This window comes from Orycteropus afer, unplaced genomic scaffold, assembly GCF_000298275.1.
Source record: "Orycteropus afer afer isolate SDZICR_OR568_19922 unplaced genomic scaffold, OryAfe1.0 scaffold00045, whole genome shotgun sequence".
Taxonomy (NCBI): Eukaryota; Metazoa; Chordata; class Mammalia; order Tubulidentata; family Orycteropodidae; genus Orycteropus; species Orycteropus afer.
The window spans coordinates 1274520-1299331 of NW_006921632.1; the positions used below are offsets into that span (position 1 = coordinate 1274520).

At 41.3% G+C, this 24812-nt stretch overlaps 1 protein-coding gene across 1 annotated transcript in view; it reads left to right on the plus strand.

Moving 5' to 3' along the window:
• Positions 1-217: 217 nt before the first annotated feature.
• CERS5 (ceramide synthase 5) overlaps positions 218-24812 on the plus strand; it is an 86710-nt gene continuing 62115 nt past the window's right edge. Inside the window, exon 1 of the mRNA XM_007937815.1 lies at positions 218-414. Within this exon, the coding sequence (XP_007936006.1) occupies positions 218-414 (197 nt within the window). The remainder of the gene's footprint in view (positions 415-24812) is intronic.

Here is a 24812-nt window from a genome sequence, read left to right on the forward strand (position 1 = left end):
GGAGAGGCAGCTTTGGAGGCTGCGGTGAGGGAGGTGGGCAGGAAGGCGAGATGGGCGGTGAAGAGGCCGGGCCCTGCGGAGGAGGCGGGCTAAGCCTTGCCGGGGCCGAACTGGGGCCGGAAGGGGGTGGCCGCCCGCCCGGCCCCGCCCCGCCCCGGGGCCGCCTTCCCGCGGGTTCCGTTGGCTGTGGCGGCGGTGGCCGCGGGGCGGGCGTAAGATGGCGACAGCGGCGGCGGGAGCCCTAGGCCTGTTGTGGGGCTGGCTGTGGAACGAGCGCTTCTGGTTGCCCCAGAACGTGAGCTGGGCCGACCTCGAGGGGCCGAGCGACGGCTACGGCTACCCACGGGCCCGGCATATCCTCTCGGTATTCCCGCTGGCGGCGGGCATATTCTCCGTGAGGCTACTCTTCGAGCGGTGAGAGCCCGGGAGGGAGCGGCGCTGAGGGCCGGGGGCGACCCGGGCACGCGGGCACTGGAGCCGCCCTAGGGGAGAAGCTGAGGACCGGAAGGAGAACTGGGGGGGAAAGCCCGGAAGGAGGGGGCTGGAGGCGTCTGGACCGCCCAAGGGGATTGCAGTGAGGGGTACAGCAGTGGTTGTGGAACCTGGGTAAAAAAGACCGGGGAGTAGGGGTGTGGGTCCATTCAGTTTTACATCCTGGAGATCTGATAGGGGACCTTATAGGCCTTCCTCCAACCAGCCTCCAAGGATTCTACAAACAGATTGAGTGTGAGCTGGGACAGAGATCCCGAATCGAGGAGCAGGAAAGGGACAGGAGAAGCTGAGGAGGTCAGCGCGAGAGCCATACAGTCCAAGTAAAAGTGGGTTCGTAGGAATCTAGGCTTTGTGAGAACACTTCAGTTTCTGAGAGTGGAAGGGAACAGGTTTAGTTAGGCCCCAAGCCTTGCTTTGTCAGGTCATGTAAGTTTGTTTAGGATATATATGTTTGCGAGCGTTCAAAAAAATTCCTCCAGAGTTCGAATGAGTTGAAATCTGGTAGGTGTGAGTGTGGTGGAGCCTGAGGCTTCCAAAGCATGGAAAGATGTCAGCTGCAGAACAGGCCTTGGAGGCCTGAGGTGAAAGAACTGGTGATTTTGAAGAGATGAAGAGCCATAGTGCTTATTAGAGGATAACTGTATTGAGCAAACTTCAAAATGAGTTTAGTAGAATTACAGCATACTTTGCCCAACCACGTGTTCTTGGTAACAGTGATTGCACCTTTTTTTGAGTGAATGAGTCCTATCTGCTGTCTAAGATAAAGATCTTTACTGAGGACTTGATGTGGTGGTTTTATAATGTGGACTGGTAGCTGTGAGCGATTTTGATCAAGTCTGCTCAAAACTCCAGGAAGGAGACTTTTTTCTGCAGAGGTAATGAGAATTTCATGTTGGTAGTTTTTATCCATTTTGCCTTTATCCAGAGCAAAAATGATTGTCATGCAGAAACACCCTTTCTAAGATGGAAATATGTTGCAGATAAAATAATCTGTTCATATCTGAAAAGTTAGTGTTACGTTTTGGATTGCTGCTTTGATTTGCCTCTCATTTCTAAAATGAAAAAATCTTTCAAAAAATGTTTATGTAGCTCATTCATCTATTTACTGTTTGTGTATTGTCATCAAAGTACTCTACCAACCTCCAAAAAACCAAACTCACTGCTGTGGAGTGGATTTCAACCCATAGTGACCCTTCCTTGGATTTCTGAGGCAGTATCACTAGGTAGTGCCTAAGGCACTTGACTGCTAACCACCAAGAGCTCCTCTATTCAAGTGCAAAAATAAAGATGCCTTTAGCTGAAGCACTGAAACCTACAAATCTAAAAGTATCTGTAGGTCCTTAACCTTTAGGAACTCTGGTGGCCTAGTGCCTAAGGCATTATTAGACTGCTGGCCAGAAGGAAGGTTGGGCAATCTACTTCCGTAGTGATACTACCTTGGAAACCCAAAGAGGGGTCACTATGAATTGGATCCAACTGCATGGCAGTGTTTGTTTGTTTGTTTTTGGGTCGGTCCTTAGGAACTTAGTGTTGCAGTCATTTAAGTATAGTTAGTGTATTAAATATTCTTGGAGTGGAGGTGCAAACCACTTACCTCTTTTAGGAGTAACCTAGATCCACACACTCTCTACCTTAGCACCTGTGTATGAGAACTGGAAAAAGAAAGGCAATGTAATGACTAAGAATTGACGTCAGTAAAAAAATTCATTGTCCTAGGAAGAGATTCTTTGCTTTTCATATAAATGTATACAAATATGGAAATTTCCTCATGTTAGTGATAAGAAAAATTAGCTTGTTTATAAACATACATTTTAGACAAACATTTCTTTTGAAAAGGGTCCCCCAGATGGCTGTAGACATATATCCCTGGCAGAGACACTGGAAAGGATCCTTTACCGGTGGGAATTCTATCTGAGCGTTTCTATGGTGCTCTGGTGTCCAGGGAATAGGGGTGGATGGGAATGGCTGAATGGGAATGGCTGAAAGTGTTCTAGTATGATATTTCTTGGCTAGTGAGGACAGGCATTTTGTTTGTCTCATGTTTGCTGTTGGGAAAGTTAACCTTGTAAGCAGTCTTGCTATTTTGTTTCTCTTTAATACCCATTACCTAAATTAGTAATAAAATTGACAGCTAGTTTATCAAGTCCTTTCTTGCTATGCTAGCCTTTCATATAGGGGACAAAAGCCAGTCTGATACTGCCTCGGAAACTCAAGGAGGGGTCACTATGAGTCGGATCTGACTCAGGGGCAGATGACAACAATAACAACAGTATTGTAAAAGACATACTGGAATTATTGGTACAGTTGGTCATCTTCCTGCATTTTCTCATTTCTCAAATCCCACCTTTTTAGTTTCTAAAAGCAATTCATGCATCAAACTGTAAGAGCTAGAACTCTAACCTCCTCCTTTCACAGACAGTATAGGAAGGCTTCTAAGCATCTCAAAGCTTTTCAGAGGTTGTATACTCATGATGGGGAGGAACTGCAATCAGGATCCAGATCATATTCCCCAGTCCAGTGTTCTTTCCATTGTATGATGTGGCTATCTTTTCTTATTCCAAAAACCTTTCAAGGGTTAAGATTTAACCCCCTGCTCCTAGTATTGTTGGATTTAAAGAACAAATCCCTGATCTTGCTATTTGTGGTTGTTTAATATAATGGATTTGACTTGAACTCTGCATTTTATCTGTTTTTGTTTCAGATTATTACTGCATATTTTAATGATTTTTACTCTGTGCCCTTTGATTAACTATTTCTATTGGTGGTGTGTCAGGAATCTCCCAAAGAATAAGTACAGAGTTTATAATTTGGTCTTACTTTCTCTTCCTTATCATCAACCACGTTGAACATTTATTATTTTTTTTAAGTTCCCATGTTCCCTAGAGAGCTACAGTCTCATCTGATGGAAATGACTTGAAAAGTCCCCTGACAATAAGCCCAATGTTTCTATCTAGCTAACTATTTTGCTAAAGAACTACAGATAGGAGATGATTACCTATAAAAAGACAGAGGCATTCCTTTGTGGATCTCTGCTGATTGGTTGCTTATGGTGGACTGCACCTTACAAAATGTCTTGAATATAGCATGTGGCCAATAAATACTTATTGAGTGATTGAGAGGGGTCTGCCCAGATCCCCAAAAAATATCCTTGAATCTAGATATTCAATCTGAAATACCAGAGGTATTTGGCTTGACTGAGAGAGGCAAAACTACATTTCTTTTGTATCTGTTGTTAAAGTTCACCATAATGTATGTTATGTACTGTTACGGGTTGAATTGTGTCACCCGAAAATACATGTTGTAAATCCTAATGTCTATTGCTGTGGTTATAATCTCATTTGGGAATATGTTGTCTTTGTAATGTTAATGAGACAGGCTTAGTATAGAATGTGACTAATCAATCTTTGTTTAAAATTTTTTATTGTGATTTGGGTGAAAGTTTACAGAGCAAATTCATTTTCCATACAGCAGTTTATACACATTTTGTTTCATGACATTGACTGCAGTTCCCCACAGTGTAACAGCTCTCTTCCCACTTCCTCCCTGTAGTTACTTCTTCCCTGTAGCCTTCCCTCTCATGCATTCCAGCCCTGGTGTCTCCCTGTGCCAACACTGCCCTTCTGTTCTCCCACGATCTGTCACTCCAAGGAGTGTATCTACTGGATGTAAATGTTCACCCCATATGCCTGTCTGTTGTTTGGCTAGAAGCCAGAGGAGTGAGTTCAGTTCCAGACCTGAAGGGTAACTAGGGGCCATAGTCTCAGGGATCTATCAGACCAGCAAACTTGGTCTTTTTTTTTTTTTTAAATAATTTTGAGTTTAGTTCCACATTGTTTTCCCATTGAGTTGGTCTCTTTTGAGATATAAAAGAGATTAAAGGCAAGCTAGCAAGTGGAGATAGGGAAAGAGAGATGCCAAGATATATGGAGATCTCCAGGGGACCAGGAAAGAAGCTGAGAGACAAAGATCTTGCCTCAGAGCCAATGGAGGGAGAAAGCCTTCCCCTAGATTGGGCACCCTGAATTTGGAGTTTTAACCTCCTTAACTGTGAGAAAATAAATTTCTTTTTGTTACCGCCATCTACTTGTACTTCTGTTACAGTAGCTCTAAGATAACAAAATTTGGTACCAGAAGAGTGGGATGTTGCGCTAACAGATACCTACAATGTGGTAACGATTTTAGAATTGAATAATGGATAAAGGCTGGAAGAGTTTAAAGGTACCTAATAGTAGAAACTTGGGAGCTCTGGAGGTGTAATGCCTAAGGCATCTGACTGCTAACCAGAAGGCTGGTGGTTCAAACCCACCAGCCACTCCTCAGAAGAAGACTGGGCAGTCTACTTCAATAGAGATACTGTCTGGGAAACCCAAGGAGGGATTGCTATGAATCAAATTGACTCGACGGAATTGAGTTTGGTTTAACTTTTTTTAATAGTAGAAGCTTAGAGTGCCTTGAAGGAGCTCTGATGGCTTAGTGCCTAAGCAATCTGTTAACCAGAAGGCTGGTGGTTTAAACCCACCAGCCACTCCTTGGAAGGAAGGTTGGGCAATCTACTTTCCATAGTGATACCACCTCGGAAACCCCAGGAGGGGTTGCTATGAACCAGATCTGACTTGACGGCAATGTGTTTTTGTATTGGAGTGCCTTGACGAGACTATTGGTAGAATTACATCAAAGGCAATTCTGATGAGAGTTCAGAAGGAAGTGAAGAGAGCTATAGAGAAAGTCTGTCATCTTAGAGATTGCATATGATGCCAGCAATAGATTGTTGCTAGAAATGTGGATGTTAAATGTGCTTCTGGTAAGGCTTTAAAAGAAAATGAACAACATGTGATTGGACAATGGAGGAAGGGTGATGCTTTTTATGCAGTGGTAAAGAACTTGTTGAATTATGTTCAGACATTTGTTGGAGGATAGAACTTGTAAGTGATGGATTTAGATATCTGGCTGAGTTTTCTAAGCAAGATCTTAAAGGGGCTGCATGGTTTCTCCTTGCTACTTATAGTGAAATGCAGGAGGAAAGAGTAGATTTAAAAATGAACTGTGCAAAATGAAAACAGAACTTAAAGATATGGAAAATTCTCTTACACAAAGAATATGTGTCCTAGAATGTTGACTAAGGACATGACTACACAGTGTTTTGTTAAAGAGATTAAGCCTATGACTGAGGGATCTAACCAGCTACTACAGCAGAAAACCCATCCGCTTAGACTGAAGGAGACAGAAAAGGATGAAAGAAGCTGTTGGCCTCTTGGAATTCTACTGATAGGAAACAGGGCAAAGGAGCTACATCTGTTGTATTCCAAGAAAAGAAAAGGACCATCCCTGGAGCAGTTCACAGATCAGCAGAACTGTTGGAAGAAACATAGGAAGCAGTGTCTTCTCAGTTTCTAAGGGTCAGGCCATGGTCTCCTGGATCTCAAAGTGTGGGGCCATAGCCTTCTAGGTTTTTCAGAATCTGATCTTCACCTTTACCAATTCAGTTCCAGAATATGAGGCTGCCATTAGGTGTGCCAGGGCAATGAGGCTATAGTCCAAAACTGGAGGAGCAGAGTTGCTGTCCCAATGGGGCTGTGCTAAAGAGTCAAGGAGGCGGCATCTTCTGACCTCCTGTAACTACACAGGAGGTGGACAGATTGTATGATCTGTAAGAATTCTCAGGTGTATATTAGAGCTGACAAGGGACAAGGTTGTAGTCACTTCTTGGTCACAGCTAGCCACCCAGAGGGACTGAGTAGTAGAACCGGTGGGCTCAGGACCATAGTCGCTGGGGACATTGAGCTCAATTGGCATAACATGCTACACAAAACATTGTTCCACCTCCTACTTTGGCAAGTAGTGACTGGGATCTTAAAAGCTTGCAAGCAGCCATTGAGATGTAATGAGGGGTCTCTCTGCATCCAGAACAGAGAAGAATGAAGAAAACCAAAGATTCGTGGACACAATTATCCCTAGTGACTGGTACACCATGCAATCCACAGCCTATACAGCTATAAGACCAGAAGAACTGGATGGTGCCCAGATACTACTGTCAACCACTTGGAGAAGGATCTATGTAGGAGATCCTGGATAGAGTGGGAGAACAATGTGGAGCAAAACTCAAAATCATTTTGGAAAAGAAAAGGGGGGGCAGGTTTGCTGGTCTGATAGAGCCTGATGGAACCCCTGAGACGATGGTCCCTGGCTGTCCTTCAGGTCTGGAATTGAACCCACACCTGTGGCTTCCAGCCAAACAAAAGACAGGCATATGAGTTGAACACACTCCTTGGAGAGAACAATCATGGGAGAAAGAAGGGCTGTTTATGCACAGGGAGACAGTTCAGAGGGCAGGAGTGCGTGGAGGGATGGACACAGGGAAGAGGTAACTATCAGGAGGAAGTGGGAGGGGAGCTGTTGCGTTGGGGTAAATTTGTCAAAGTCATGAGACAAAGTGTATGTGAACTGCTGTATGGAAAGTGAATTTGTTCTGTACATTTTCACCCAAATCACAATTTAAAAAAAAGGAGGAGGACAGAATCACCATTAGCAACCCAAGGCCTATTCTTAGGAGGCCAGATATGCCACCATCCTCCAGCCCTCTTACTAACCTTGACACCAACTGTTTCCATAGCACCCACCACCTCTCTGCTGGGTTTGATAATTCACTGTAGTGGCCACACAGAACTCACAGATTATAGGGTTTATTAGGAAAGCAACAGGCTACAATTCAAGTTCAGGAATGTGCCCAGTCTCTCTCAGCCAACATCTCTCTCTCAGTCCCTCAGTAGCACATCTCTCTCTCAGCAGTGCGTATTTCTCGCATTGCTCTCTCAGCAGTGTGTTTCTCTCAGCAGCATGTCTTTCTCAGCCAGCAGTCAGAGACTCCTCTTGCCTCTAGGAGGGCTCCTTTTTGAGCCTGGCAGAGTGGCTAAAACCAGCCATCCCAGCATCAGTATTCTATACCCCTGAGAGAAAGCAAACTTCCCAGAAGGTTGCTTCCTGCCATTCCAACAGAAATACACTAGGTGGATAACTTTTAACAATCAGCTACTCATGGCAAAGGGGGAGTTACAAAGACTATGGCTAGAAAAGCCATACCATGTAATTTACTACACCGCAGCCTGAAAGATGGAGCTGAAGCCTACAGCCAAGGGGCTTCCACCCATAATTCAGAGAGAATGGCTAACACCCAGGCTCAGGAGATCAGGGCCATTGCCTAGGTGGTCTCAGAGAACAAAGGATTATTTTCAAACCTTGAGAGAGATAATGTAGTTTGTTTTGTTGGGTTTTGGACTTCTTTGGTGCCTGTTAGCCCTCTTTCCATCCAGTTTCTCCCATTTGTAATGGAAATATTTATCTTGTACCTGTTCTATCATTGTACTTTGAAAGCAGGTAACTTGTATTCTAGATTTCAGCAGGTTCACAGATGAAGAGGAATTTTGCTCCAGGATGGAATACTCCTAAAATCTCACCTGTATTTGATTTAAATCCTTCAGAAAATGAGATTTTGGACTTGAGGTTGATTTAAGACTTTTGGGATGATGTAATGAGGTGAATGTGTTTTGCATATGGCAAGGACATGAATTTTTTGGGCCAAAGGGTAGAATGTTATGGATTGAATTGTGACCCCTGATAATATATGTTGTAAATCCTAACCTCTATGATTGTGGTTATAATCCCATTAGGGAATAGACTATGTTTGTTATTTTAATAAGGCAGGATTAGTGTAGGGTGTGTCTTGAGTTAATCTCTTTTGAGATAAGTTGTTAAATGCCAGCAAGTTACTTCTAACTCATAACAACCCTATGTGCAACAGAACGAAGTACTGTACTATCTTGCATCATCCTCCCAGTTGTTGCTGTGTTTAAGCCCATTGTTGGCAGCCACAGTGTCAATCTGTTTCATTGAGGGTCTTCTTTTTTTGCTGACTCTATTTTACTAAGCATGATGTCTTTCTCCAACGACTGGTTCCTCCTGATAATATGTCTAAAGTACATGAAATGAAGTTTTGCCATCCTTGTGTCTAAAGAGCATTCTGGCTGTACTTCTTCCAAGACAGATTTGTTCATTCTTCTGGCAGTCCATGGTGTATTCCATATTCTTCACCAGCACCATATTTCAAAGGCATCAGTTCTTCTGTCTTCCTTATTCATTCCTCATCTTTTACACGCATGTGAGACGATCGAAAATACCATTGCTTGGGTTAGGCATACCTTTGTCCTCAAAGTGACATCTTTCTTTGTAACACTTTAAAGTGGAAAAGGTCCATATTTCTCTCTCTCTTTATTTTTTTGAGATACAAGGGAGATTAAACAAGCAAGCTAGGAAACAGATGGGGAAAGGTTGATGTCAAGCTATGTGGAGGTCTCCCAAGAATTAGGAAATAAGCTGAAGAGACCAGGACCTTTCCCCAGAGCCTACAGAGAAAATCTTCCCCTAAAGTTAGCATCCTGAATTTGAACTTCTAGCCTTCTAAATTGTGAGAAATACATTTGTTTGTTAAAGCCATCCACTTGTGGTATTTTTGTTAGAGCAGCTCCAGATAACTAAGACATGTACTTTCTGTACACCTTTCTCTCTCTTCATACATGTATGCACTTCTTTACTCACTCAACTCCTGGTACCCTGTTGTGTTGTTGTTGTTAAGTGCCGTCGAGTCGTTTCTGACTCATAGCGACCCCATGCACAGCAGAACAAAACACTGCCCGATCCCTCGCCAGCCCCACAATCCCTGCTATACTTGAGCCCATCATCGCAGCCACCGTATCAATCCATCTCGTTGAAGGCCTCCCCCTCTTTCGTCGACCCTCCACCCTACCAAGCATGACATCCTTCTCCAGGGAATGGTCCCTTCTTACAACATGACCAAAATAGGTGAGACGAAGTCTGGCCATTCTTGCTTCCAAGGAGCATTCTGGCTGCACTTCCTCCAGGACAGATCTGTTAGTTCTTTTAGCAGTCCATGGTACTTTCAGCATTCTTCGCCAGCACCACAACTCAAAAGCATCAACTCTTCTTCGGTCTTCCTTATTCATTGTCCAGCTCTCACATGCATACCAGGCTATTGGAAATACATGGCTTGTGTCAGGCACACCTTAGTCCTCAAGGAGATATCCTTGCTTCTCAGCACTTGATACAGTTCCTTCACAGTTGACTTTCCCAATGCTACATGTCGTCTAATGTCCTGACTGCTGCTTCCGTTGGCATTGATTGTAGAACCAAGCAACGTGAATTCTTTGACAACCTCAATCTTCTCTCCATTTATTGTGATGCTGCTCATTGGTCCAGTTGTGAGGATTTTTGTTTTCTTTATATTGAGATGTAATCCATACTGCAGACTATATTCTTCAACCTTCATCAGTAGGTGCCTTAAGTCATCCTCACTTTCAGCAAGCAAAGTTGTATCGTCTGCATATCTCAGGTTGTTAATGATTCTTCCTCCAATCCTGATACCACGTTTTTCTTCATATAGTCCAGCTTCTTGGATTATTTGCTCAGCATATAGATTGAATAAGTGTGGAGAAAGGATACAACCCTGATGCACTCCCTTCTTGATTTTAAACCATGTAGTGTCCCCTTGTTGTGTTCGAATGACAGCCTCCTGGTCAAGGTACAGATTCCTCATGAGTACAATCAAGTGCTCGGGAATTGTCATGATCCACACAATCAAATGCCTTTGCATAGTCAATAAAACACAAGTAAACATCTTTCTGGTATTCTTTGCCTTGAGCCAAGATCCATCTGACAACAGCTATGATATCCCTTGTTCCACGTCCTCTTCTGAATCCGGCTTGAACCTCTGGAAGTTTTCTGTCAATATACTGCTGCAAACGTTTCTGAATTATCTTCAGTAAGATCTTACTTACGTGCGATATTAATGATATTGTTCTATAATTTCCACATCCTGTGGGATCCCCTTTCTTTGGAATGGGCACAAATATGGATCTCTTCCAGTCAGTTGGCCAGGTAGCTGTCCTCCAAATCTCTTGGCATAACTGAGTGAGTGTCTCCAATGGGGCATCTGTTTGTTGAAATCTCAATCGGTATGCCATCAATTCCTGGAGCCTTGTTCTTCGCCAGTTCTTTCATTGCAGCTTTGACTTCTTCCTTCATTCCCATTGGTTCTAGATCATATGCCACTTCCTGAAATGGATGAAGATCGATCAGTACCCTATCATTCTGATTTTTAAAACTTCTTTTAATATTATGTTGTTGTTTGAAACCTGAAAGAAAGATTAGGTCTGACTTAAAAACTGGATCTTAAAGATGAAATTGTTTTAAATTTAATAATGTAGTCCTATGAGCAGGTGTTCCTTAGGGTCAAAGCAGAAACTTGAGACTTAATATTTGCTTCATCGGAGGTATATAACTTCATTTATTTTTAATATGGGAGTGCAATGGCAGCATTTTATTGTTGGACAAAAATTATTTTGTGAGTCATACAGGAGATGAATAACAGCTCTCACTGCTGCTCATTCATTACGCTAATTCTCTCTTCTCTGTTGGTCTGTAGAGCCTCCTCAGTACTGTTCTCTTTCACTGGGGACTAAATAAACTCACTTATTGACCTGTCGTGTAACTGGCAGCAAAAAATAATGACTCATTTTCTTGTGTACGTTTGTTAACCACTCATTTCATCTTCCTCTTGTAAGTCTTGCTACCTCTGCTGCATGCTGCCTATTTTTTTTTTCTTACTCTTCTCCTATTCTCCCTACCTCCGCTGACTAAATGGAGGAAGAGCTTTTCCCTTCTTGATAGGCCTGCTGTCCTTTTCCAGATCTGTGTCATCTCATAGCATTGTGGCCCAATATTAATGGGCCCACCAGAGAAAAATAGAGGCTTTGAGAAGATTGACCACAGCTGCCAGTTGGGCTGAAAGGGAGACAGCCCATTCCACTGTATCCCTAAAGGTATTCTCTTTGAAGTTACTGAATTGTAAATCACAGGATTAAATCTGGTTTGTATATCTAGCAGAGCAAGACTAGAAAAGATGGCCACATGGCCCTGCCCTTATCTAAGAACCCACCTTTTAATAAGCTCCAGATGGTCAGAAGTCTTCTGTGCTCTTCCTCTCTGGGAAAACGTCTTCCCCCAGACATTTCTGCACAGTGGGTGTTGTTGATGCTCTGCAGACAATCCTGCATACTATCATGCATGAGGTCAGGTTCCTGGCTCTATCCCTGGAGACAATATATTCATCACTATACAGAAACATGTCAGATACTTTTGCTTTAGCCACTTTCTGATTTAGAAAGTCAGGGTCTCCTAGATGAGTAAAGAAGAGATTAATAAAGGGGAGGCAGCAAGTGAAATCTATACCCTCCTTATAAAGTGGGAAAGGGGACATATACCTATTTTAATTTCCTCTCCACAGGTATTTTTAGGTAATGAAAAGTTGCCTTATGAGGAATTCACTGATTTTTGGCCTCTTCGTTCTTTAATCCACCCCTCCTTTAAAAAAAACCAAACTTACTGCCGTTGAGTCAAATCCAATTCATAGTAAGCCCTCCTTGGGTTTCCGAGGCAGTATCACTACAGAAGTAGATTGCCCAACTTTCCTTCCAAGGACTGGCTGGTGGGTTTGAACCACCAGGTTCTGCTTAGCAGTCAAATGCCTTAGGCACTACACCACCACAGCTCCCGGTTTAGACAGCAGTTCTTTCTAAAAAGAAAATTGTATTAAAAATGGGATTTAAAAATGTAGATAATTTTCTAAATGATTTAACTGACCAGTTAACTAATACTCTGTTTTGAATCATGTTGGATTGATAGTGCCTTCTTGACAATACCTTCTATCCAAGCATTGTCATTTTTTGTTGTTCAGTGTTTATCTTCATAGTTGAGTAGTTCATGATCTGTAAACAGATAAGTTTGTCAAGTAGTTAAATGTATATGGAGAGCTACACAGACCTCATAAGGCAATGATAATGTTGTTGTTGTTGTTATGTGCCATCTAGAGGACCTGACCCGACTCATAGCGACCCTTCCTTGGGTTTCCAAGGCAGTATCACTACGGAAGTAGATTGCCCCATCTTCCTCCCAAGGAGTGGCTGGTGGGTTTGAACTGCCAGCCTTCTGATTAGCAGTCAAATGCCTTAGGCATTACGCTACCAGAGCTTCTAAGGCAATGATAATAATAACCATTTATTATATCTCTTTTTCATATTAAGGTTTATCAGGGTTTTTTGTTTTTGTTTTTGATAATTTTGTGATTTGGGTGAAAGTCTACAGAGCAATTTCATTTTCCATATAGCAGTTCACATACACTTTGTCTCATGACATTGACTGCAATTTCCCACAATGCAACAGCTCTCTTCCCACGTCCTTCCCATAGTTACCTCTTCCCTGTGTCCTTACCTCCCATGCAGTCTTCCCCCACCCCACCCCCAGCTGTCTCCCTGTGCGTACACAGCCCTTCTGTTCTCCCATGATCTATCTCTCCAAGGAGTGTATCTGCCTAATGTAATCTCTCCAAGGAGTGTATCTACCTAATGTAAATGTTCAGCTCATATGCCTGTCTTTTGGCTGAAATCCACAGGAGTGAGGTCAATTCCAGACCCAAAGGGCAGCTATAGCTCAGGGGTTCCACCAGGTTCTATTAGACCAGCAAACCTGGTCCTTTTTTTTTTTTTAAATCAGGGTTTCTTAAAAAGGTTATTCCTTGTAATCTATAGCTTTGGGGTAGTTAGTGATAGCATTCATAAGAAGTCTCAATTACAGGTTACAAGAGTCTCAAACTAAATCAGATGTTATAATTGTGTTTAATTCTTCTTGGGGAAAATCTCTGGTTATAGAGTAAACTTGGTTAACTTGAATGTCTTACTGATTTCTCAGATATCAGTGACTACCTCCTATACTTGATAAACATGAGCCAGTAGGTTATCTGATGACCCAGGAGGACAGGCTGAGTTTCATTTCATCCTTACAGGCAGCACATTTCTTTGAGACACTTCACCTTTTAGTTGAGGATTAAGTTTTCACCTTTTTAAAGTTCAGTCTTAAACAGCTATATATTGAGAGTTTAGTATGCCAGATATCACACTGTATGCCAGAGATTAAATGGTGAGTAAGTCATGGTTTCTGCCTTCAAGGAGAAAGACAAGAAAATTAGTGGCTAAAAATACAGTGTAATACGCCTTGGAGAGAACAATCATGGGAGAAAGAAGAGCTGCTTATGCACAGGGAGACAGCTCAGGGGGCAGGAGAGTATGGAGGGATGGACACTGGGAAGAGGTAACTATGGGGAGGAAGTGGGAGGGGAGCTGTTGCATTGTGGTAAACTGTGGTCAATGACATGAGACAAAGTATATGTGAACTGCTATATGGAGAGTGAATTTGTTCTGTAAATCTTCACCCAAATCACAATTTAAAAAAAAAAGAGAGAAAAAAAATATAGTGTAATAAATGTATGCACGAAGTTTTATCGGAATTTAGAGGGGGTGGATCCAGCTCTTTTTACAGTTGTTAATTAAAATATAGGCTCAGTATCTCACTGGCAATTGTTTCTTAGACCACAAATTTGAAGCTTTGTTAACCTTTCTAATTCACTTCTTGTTTGGCTTGTGTATATTTCTATTTTAAGCAAATGCATTAAATTATCACTCATCCATTTTAAAAAGGTAAATATGTTTAATGAAGTGAATGAATGGGTAGTTGTGACTTTTTATCCTACCACTTTGATGCAAATTCATTTTAGTATTCCTTTCAAAAGAACTCTCCTAGTATATTAGAATGACTGGATTTATAAGAAAATATATAATCTATATATATTCCATAAGGAAAACATCTCTTGCAGTAGATTCTTTTGCTTCTGTCAAGATTGTCTCAATTATTATTTCAGGTTTGACTCTTTTATTCTGGGTAATTTCCATATTTACTTTTCTTCATCTATTACAGATCTCCAAAGTAGATTTTTGGTGAAGTGATAGGTAGCTGCTGTGGAGTCCACTCTGAGTCATGGCAATCTTACATACAACAAAATGCAATGTTGCCTGGTTCCATGTCATCCTCACAATTGCCAGCATGTTTAAATCCATCGTTGTGGCTATTGTGCCAGTCTGTCCCACTAATGGGAGCTCTGGTCACATAGTGCCTAAGGCATTTGACTACTAACCAGAAGACTGGCGGTTCAGACTCACCAGCCCCTCCTCAGAAGGAAAATTGGGCAATCTACTTCGTTAGTGATACTATCTCGGAAACTCAAGGAGGGGTCGCTATGAGTCAGATTAGACTCAATGGCAGTGAGTTTTGTTTTTGTTTTTTTTTTTAATCCTACTAGTGATCTTCCTCACACCCACTGGCCCTCTACTTGACTAAACATGATATCCTCCTCCAGCAGTTGATCCCTCCTGAAGACATGTCCAAAGCAAGGATGTCAGACAGTAATCGCTTGTGATCCATAAAATTTTCATTGACTAATTACCAGAATAGACCACCAGTCCTTTCTTCTGTCTCAGTCTGGAAACTCCACTGAAACCCGTTCACCTTGGGAGACCTGCTGGTACTTGAAATACCAGTGTCAGAGCTTCCAGCATCACAGCAACACACACGCCACCACAGTATGACAGACTGACAGATGTGTGGTGAAGTCAAGAAGCTAGATAAAGTGAATGATCTCAGAAACATATGTCAGGTCACAGCTGGAATTTGCAGAGGAAAACTATTTTACTGTTGAATGGGACTGTTACATAGTAAGCTTTGAACTGCCCTACTCTTTGGAGATAACTTTCAGATTCACATCTGTTTAGGGCTTGTCTCCCCCACTAGATGGTATGTATCTAATTCAGGACTTTGTACATATTAGCTATTCAATAAATGTTAATTGAATAAATGACTGAAGCCTACCTCTGCTTGAGACGTTGTGACCCCAACATCTTGACTCCTGAAATTCCTGTGCTTGTAGCAGTAGGTTCTCAAATCTTTTGAAGTTAGGATCCTTTATACTCTTAAAAATTACTGAAAACTTCAAAAAAGTTTTAATAGAGTTATATCTGTCAATATTTACTGTATTAGAAATAGGACTGAGAAAAATATTTAAATATATCATTAAGTCATTTAGAAATAATGATACTTGTGGGAGGAGAGACTAGAAAGTTAACTGCTGAAGGGGTACTAAGTTTCAGCTTATAGTGATAAAAACTTAATGGAAGTAGATCATGTTCTTAGTTGGACAGTATGGTGAATATAATTAATAACATTGAACTGTACACTTTAAATGACTAAAATAGCAAAATTTTTGTCATTTTTACCACAATAACATTTTTTAAAATAATAATGATAATAAACTCAGTATATGGTAATATATGACATTTTTCATAAAAGATAACTTTTATTTCCAAAAAGTTAGTGACAAGAATGGTGTTATTTTATACTTTTGTGAATCTCTTTATTATTATGTTTAGTAGAAGACAGCTGGATTCTCATAACTGTTTCTGTTCTGTTACCATGTTTTTGTTGAAGAACATGAATAAACCTGACCTCACACAGATATGTAGTTGGAAAAGGGAGAACTCCATAAATAATCTGAAAGGGTCTTGGAGATTCCCAGCTGCTCTCCAACCACATTTTGAGTACCACTGCTTTGTAGAAAGTAAAATATTAATTGGCTACTATACAATAAAACTCCAACTTATTCTTAAATTAGTTTGTGTCTATCCAAAGCATTTCTACATACTTACATGCTCCAAGTAATTCTTATTATCTCAGGACTTCTTTCTCTTATATAGAATGAGTTACGATAGAAGTAGGATGCTGGTCCTTTTTTCTCTTTACAGTACCTAGGTTCATCAGATTACACAAGACAGTAGTTATCTTAATTCTTTTTTTTTTTTTTTTTTGAGGGTATACTGGTCTGTAATTTTTTTTTTTTTTAATTGTGATTTGGGTGAAGATTTACAGAACAAATTCACTCTCCATACAGCAGTTCACATATACTTTGTCTCATGTCATTGACCACAGTTTACCACAATGCAACAGCTCCCCTCCCACTTCCTCCCCATAGTTACCTCTTCCCAGTGTCCATCCCTCCAAACTCTCCTGTCCCCTGAGCTGTCTCCCTGTGCATAAGCAGCCCTTACTTCTCCCATGATTGTTCTCTCCAGGGCGTGTGTCTACTTGAGGTAAATGTTCAACTCACATGCCTGTACTCTGTTTGACTGGAAACCACAGGAGTGGGTTCAATTCCAGACCTGAAGGGGAGCTAGGGGCCATAGTCTCAGTGGTTCCACCAGGCTCCATTGGACCAGCAAACCTGGTCCCAACCATCCTTTTTTTTTTTTTTTTCCCTCCAAATGATTTTGAGTTTTGTTCCACATTGTTCCCCCTCTATATCCAGGATCTCCTACATCCCTTCCAAGTGGATGACAGTGGTAGCCGGGCACCATCTAGTTCTTCTGGTCTCGTAGTTGTTTAGGTTGCAGATCGGATGGTGTACCAGTCATGGGGACTGATTGTTTCCATTAATTTTGGTTTTCTTCTTTCTTCTTTGCTCTTGACGAGGGAGAGACCCATCGTTGCATCTAGATGGCAGCTTGCTAGCTTTTAAGATCCCAGTCGCTACTCACCAAAGTAGGAGGTGGAACAATGTTTTGTATAGTATCTTAATTCTTTAAGACCAAGTAAAAGGTCTAGGTAAAGATAATTTTGCTGCGAGTGGGGGATGGCATAATTCCACAGTGTGTACTTTTTTCACACTTGTCATAGAAAGCCTTTTCATTTGTTTCTCCTTTGTTTCAAGAGCAAATGACCAACATTTTAAATGATCCTCAAAGGAAATTGCAAAGATTATTTGTGCACAGACCGTGTCAGATATACTGAGTTTGGTTTACCAAAAAAAAAAAAAAAAGTCACTGCCGTGGAGTCGGGTTTGTTTGAGGTTTTTTTGTTTGTTTGTTTATCACTACGGAAGTAGATTGCTCAACATTCCTTCCGAGAAGTGGTTGGTGGCTTTGAACCGCCAGCCTTCTGGTTATCAGTCAAAAATGCAGTTCCTTGTACATAATGAATCCTGTCTTCTTTTTTTCCCCTAACTTTGTTGTTGTTGCTATCACAGCAAAGCATACACTAATTCAGCAATTTTTAAACGTACAATTCGGTGACATTGATTACGTTCTTCAAGTTGTGTAACTATTCTCACCCTTCCTTTCCAAATTGTTCCTTCCTCCCTCATGACATAAACACACTGCTCTCTAAACTTCCTTTATGACTTTCCAAATTGCTCTTGTCAGTTTGATCCTATGTAGGTAGTTCTTCAAAAGAGCATGATACTGTAGAAATGGCACGGTGGCATCTGACCTCCTCAGACTTCACAAGGGAAGGGAGAGAGAATCAGGATCATCTGTCCAAGGCTGATTCCTGTGAGGTAGAAATCAAATACACTTCCTCCCTTCAGTCTTTTTACCAATTCTTACACCAGCCGTCCCTCCCACGGCACCCTCTACTTCTCTGCTGGGTTTTCTAATACTTTGCAGTGGCCACACAGAACTCACAGACAGTACTCACAGCAAATGCCTTAGGGACTGTGCCACCAGAGCTCATTTGTTAGGGAAGTAGTAGGTTACAATTTAGGATCAGGAATGACTCAGGATATACATCTTCGGACAGGACAGCTTCTTAGCCATGCCCATAGGCAGGCGTCTCTCAACTCTTGACCCTTTAGCCCTGCCCTCCTCGAGTAAGTGTTACAAAGCTTTTTAGCTCTGTCAGCAAGTGCCCAAAAGCACCTTACTCCACCAGGAAGCCTTCTGCCCAAAGGCTCTTAACTTTATCTACATGAGCCAGGAAGCCTACCATGCCATTATGTGCCAGTCTCCTGGTTCCACTGCTGCCATTTCTCTGCCAGTGGACTATTCTGTGCTTGCCACCACTTCTCCCTGCTACTGTACCATTTCTTGCTGTCAGTGCTCTCTCTTTACTGGTTCTAGGAGGGTTCTCAGCTTAGGGAACCCAAGTCCAAAGGACACACTCCACTCCTGGCTCTTCTTGATGGTAGTGAGGTCACCTTCCTAGCCTCTGATTGGCTCATTTAAGCCTAGTGGGATGCCAAAGTGACTTATCCCCTCTTTAGGGCTCTTTCCATCTTACTTGCATGGTCCCAACCCTACAAGAGTTCTACACACTTTATTTGCGTTATTAGTAAGCTGTAAAATCTCCTTGGTGGGCTACAAGCATCTTTATTTACATAGTCCAACTCAGTCTTTAGGAGCTTGCTGTGGGTAAGACATTTGGCTGCTAACCAGAAGGTTGGTGGTTCAAACCTCTGGCTGCTCTGTGGGGGGAAGATAAAGCAATCTACTTCTGAAAAGATTTACAGCTTTGGAAACTATATGAGGATCGCTATGAGTAGGAATCGACTCAATGGCCGTGGGTTTTGCTTTTTACTCAGTCATTTGGTGGGAGTCACAAGACTGTGGCTAGAAGGGCCATATTAAGTAATTTACTGCATTGCAGATGCTCAAGGCAAACCTTCTTTACTAATTAAACTGACCTATTGTTTGGGAGCTCTGGTAGCATAGTGCCTAAGGCACTTGACTGCTAACCAGAAGCCTGGCAGTTCAAACCCACCAGCTACTCCTCAGAAGGAAGATGGTGCAATCTACTTACAATGACACTGCCTCAGAAACCCAAGGAGGGGTCGCTATGAGTCAGGTCCGACTCGATGGCACATAACAACAACAACAACAAGACTTTCTGGAGTCTTAAGAGGGCTGGATGAACACCTGAAACTGTTGCCCTGAGATAATCCTTAAAACTTAAACCAAAAACATCCATGAAGAGGATTTTAAAATGGACTCTCATGAGTAATCACCACACCATTTCCCTCTAGCATCTTAGAGCTTGAAAAACTCTATGTTTATAGAGCACAGCAGTTTGAGTTAGTGATTTTGGTAGTCTGAATAGCTCACTGAGTCAGAGTGCACCAAACTCAGAAGAGCAGAATTAGAAAGGAGAAAGGGAGAGCAAAAAAATAACAAGATCAGAAGATTTATCCTGCGGAGTGCCAACAGACAGCCAAGAAAGGCCATTGGAGACTTCCTTGGGGGAGTGCCGACCAGCAGGCAAGAATGGCCATCTGAGACCTCCCTGGGTTAAGGAAGAAGACACACCACACCAGCATACCAGAGACCACACCAACATACCAGCGATCACCCCAAGGATCTACCTTCAGCACCTGATTTTATCGGTAACTTGGGTCGGCTAGGTGCAAACGGGCATGTCCAGCACCCGCTGAAACCCAAGCAGAGAGTCCATTGGTGCTGCAGGAGGGTGGGCCCGGGGTGGTGCCCCTGCAGTGGGTCACCAAGCAGGCTTGGATCAGCTTAGGGGCACTGAGCGGCCTGTGCTTGACTTTATCAGACATATTGGGACCACACTCTCCCGACTCCAGTGCTGCTGAAACTGAGCAGATCTTTGGTGCTGTGGGTGGGCGGACCCACAGAGGAACTCCCAGGGAAGATCGCGTTCTGGGCCAGTTGGGCCGGTCCCGTGGACGGGAAGGCCCAGACAGAAGTGAATCACAGAACCAGGAAGTTGTCTTGGGTCTTGGTGCCAAGGGGACTCAGGACTGGGGTTTTTGCGTGTGTCTGAGCCTGGCAGAAAGTGGCGACCTCCTAACAACTGCAGTCTTTGCTGAAATTGAGCTGCAGTCTTGTGAATAACAGTACAGCATCATCAGTAGCAGCCCACTTAAAGCCCTAGAAACCGCCCCTAGCAACAGTGAGCTTTCCTTCTTCTGCTCCCACCTTCTCCACCAATAAATTCATTCATCCAATAGAAGAGACAACATTCAGCCACCATAAAGCCTCCCGGTTCGAACTCTAAACCCTCTTTACGACAAACAGAAACCCATATCCACATTCCATACAGTGAATCCACCATCACAAAGAAAACTGCAGCACAACCCAGAAAACCTGAATTAATAACTAAAAAAAATAAAATATACCAGCTTCACTTTTTCAAAGTATTAAACCCTAAAAACATGACAAAACAAATCAATACAAAGCCAACAGTTAAAGACAACCTCAAAATGTCCAGGAAACAGCAAGCAACCTCAAATCAAGTAAAAAAAAAAACAGGACAAGGTATTAGAAGCAAAACCAGAAACAAAGGTCTCATTAAACATGGAGGAAGAGGAAGCAATAGAATTATCTGAGAAGGAATTTAGAAGATATGTTTATAGAGCTTTACAAGAGCCTAACTAAGGAAACCCCAAACAGAAGCAAGGAGAACACAGTTCCCTGGAAGAACTCAGGAAAATCATTCAAGAACAAAATAATAAGATTAATGCACAATCAGAACTCATACAAAAACAGCAGTTAGAAATCCAGAAGATGAATACCAAAATTACAGAATTACACAACACAGTAGAAGCACAAAAGAGTAGGTTAGAACTGGCTGAAGAACGCATATCTCAACTAGAAGACAAATCCCTGGACACCAGCCTGTATGAAGAAAAATCAGATTAAGAGAAATGAAATTAATCAAATTAAGAGAAATGAAGAGAACCTAAGAATTATATGGGATGATATTAGAAGAAACCACGTAAGACCCATTGGAATTCCAGAACAAGAGGAGGCAAAAAAAAAAAAAAAAAAAAAAGATTGAGAAAATTGTGGAAGACCTGCTAACAGAAAACTTCCCCATATCATGAAAGAAGAAAAGATACTTGTCCAAGAAGCTCATAGAACCCCACACAAAATAGATCCAAAGAGAAAAACACCAAAGCATATTATATTATAACTAAATTCTCCTAAACCAAAGACAAAGAAAAAAATCTGAGAGCTGCCCAGGACAAAAGAAATATTACTTATAATAAACAGTTAGGCTGAGCTCCGATTACTCCGCAGAAACCATGTAGGCAAGAAGGCAATGGGATGGTATATATAAACACTGAAGGAAAAGAACTTCCAACCAAGAATCCTATATCCAGCCAAATTTTCCTCAAATATGAGGGTGAAATCAAGGCATTCTCAGACAAACAGAAATTTTGTAAAAATCCAGACCATCCTACAAGAAATGCTTAAGGGAGTTCTTCTAATAGAGAACCCACAACAGAGATCAACAAAATCAGGAAACGTGGCATCAACACTAAAACCAAATCAGAAAAATAGGAACTCAAAATAAGACCATAAAATATTGTACTCTAAAAACCAAGGAAGTCAAACAGCACACAACAACAGCAAATAACCTATCAGACGGAATGAAACTTCTAGGTACAAACTTCCAAATGGAGAGGAAAACAGGACAAAGTCTTCACAGTACTCATGGTTCTAAAAGTGTAGAGACAAGAATATACTCCAAGGTAACCACAGAGAAAAGTAACAATCTCCCTTAGCAAATCCAGAACGAAGGAAAACACATGGGTTTAATAAGCACAAAACCAAGAATAAAGAAGAAAAGGGAGAAAGCATTAGCCAGCAAACCGAACTCAGCACAGAAAAGTATATGGACCAAGGAAACACCAACAATATGACAAAAAACACAATAAAATGACAGCAATCAATTTGTACCTATGACTAATTACACTCAATGTGAATGGACTAACTGCACCTATCAAGAGATAGGTGTTTTTCTCTTGGGATCTATTTTGTGTGGGGTTCTGTGAGCTTCTTGGACAAATAATCTTTTCTTCTTTCATGATATGGGGACTGGATAAGAAAAGAAGACTCATCTATATGCTGCCTACAAAAGACCCACCTTAGACACAAAGATAAAAACAAGTTAAGAGTTAAGGGATGGAAAAAAATATACCAAGCCAATGGAAGCCAAAAAAGAGCAGGAGTGGCAATATTAATTTCTGATAAAATAGACATTAAGGTAAAAAACATCATAAGAAACAAAGAAGGACATTATATGATGCTGAAAGGGTCAGTTGACAAAGAAGACCTTACAATAATATCTATGCACCCAATGACAGTGCTCCAAATTATATGAAGCAAATATTAACTGAATTAAAAGGGACAATAGACAACTCTACAATAGTAGTAGGAGACTTTAACACACCACTTTCAAAGAGGGACAAGTCAACTAGGAAAAAACTCAAAGATACAGAAGAACGCAACAATACAATCAACCAACTTGACCTCATAGATTATACAGAGCATTTCACCCAACAAAAGCACAATTCACATTCTATTCCAGTGTACATGGATCCTTCTCCAGAATAGACCATATGTTAGGACATAAAACAAGCCTCAATAAATTCAAAAGCATTGAAATACTACAAAGCATCTTCTCAGACTACAATGCTATAAAATCAGAAATTAATAAGGAAGAGCAAGGAAAAAGCATCAAACATATGGAAGCTGAACAATTCACTGCTCAAAAACGACTGGGTAACAGAACAAATAAAAACTGAAATAAAAAAATTCCTAGAAACAAATGAGAATGAAGATACATCATACCAAAACCTATGGGACATAGTGAAAGCAGTACTCAGAGGACAGTTTATAGCAATAAATGCATATATCAAAAAAGAGGAAAGAAACAAAATCAACACCCTAACCCGTACTCCAACAACTGAAAATAGAACAACAAAAGAAGCCTACAGTATCTAGAAGCAAGGAAATAATGAAGATTGGGGCAGAAATGAATGAAACAAAACACAGAAGGCATAGAGAAAATCAACAAAAAGCTGGTTCTTTGAAAATAGTAATAAAATCAATAAACCATTAGCAGATCTAACAAAAGAAAAGAAAGAGAAGATCCAAATGACAAGAATTATAAATGAAAAGGGTGTCATCACAACAGAACCAACTGAAATAAAAAAGATACAGAATATTATGAAAAACTATACAACAGATTTGGAAAGCTAGAAGGGATGGACAAGTTTTTAGAATCACAAGACTTAGCTAAATTATCCCACTCAGATAAAGGAAACTTGAACAGATCTATTAAAGAAGAAGAGAGTGAACAGATCATTAAAAAAAAAAAAACTTCCCACAAAGAAAAGCCCTGGCCCTGATGGCTTCACTGGAGAATTTTATCAGATATTCACAGAAGAGCTGACACATATACTACTCAAGCTATTCCAGTGCATAGAAAAAGATGGAATACTCCCAGATTCATTCTATGAAGCAAGCGTAACATTAATACCAAAACCAGGGAAAGACACCACTAGACAGGAGAACTACAGACCAATATCCCTCATGAACATAGATGCAAAAGTCTTTAACAAAATCCTAGCCAACAGAACCCAACAAAATATAAAAAAATTAATACACCCAGATCAAGTGGGATTCATACCAGGTTTTCATACCAGGTTTACAAAGGTGGTTCAACATCAGAAAATCAATCAATGTAATCTATCACATAAAACAAAACAAAAGAAAAGAACCATATGATTATATCAAACGATGCAGAAAAGGCATTTGATGAAATCCAACATCCATTCCTGTTCAGAACTCTCAGCAAAATAGGGATAGAAGGAAAATTCCTCAAAATAATAAAGGGTATATATGCAAAGCGAACAGCCAACATCATTATTAATGGAGAAAGACTCAAGTCATTCCCCTTACAAATGGGAACCAGACAGGGGTGCCCTCTTATCACCATTGCTATTTAACATTGTATTGGAAGTCCTGGCCAGGGCAATAAGGCAAGAAAGAGAAACAAAAGGCATACAAATTGGCAAAGAGGAACTAAAGCTGTCTCTATTTGTGGATGATAAGATCCTTTACATAGAAAACCCAAGGGACTCAAAAAAACTACTGGAACTAACAGAGAGGTTCAGCAAAGTAGCAGGATATAAGGTCAACATACAAAAATCAGTTGGATTGCTCTATACCAACAAAGAGTCCTCTGATAAATAAGGGAAACAATAACATTAGTTCTTTTAGTAGCTATAGCTACTAAAAAGATAAAAATATCTAGGAATAAACCTCACCAGAGACACAAAAGACCTATACAAAGAAAACTAAAACACTTGAGGAGACAACAAGGGCACTACATAAATGGAAGAACCTACTTTGTTCATGGATGTTGTTGTTGTTAGGTGCTGTCGAGTCATTTCTGACATAGTGACCCCACGCACAGCAGAACAAAACACTGCCTGATCCCGCGCCAGCTCCACAATCCCTGCTATACTTGAGTCCATCATTGCAGCCACCATGTCCGTCAATCTCGTTGACAGCCTCCCCCTCTTTCGTCGACCCTCCACCCTTCCAAGCATGACATCCTTCTCCAGGGAATGGTCGCTTCTGACAACATGACCAAAATAGGTGAGGCCATTTTCACTTCCAAGGAGCATTTCGGGTGCACTTCCTCCAGGACAGATCTGTTAGTTCTTTTAGCAGTCCATGGTACTTTCAGCATTCTTCGCCAGCACAACTCAAAAGCGTCAACTC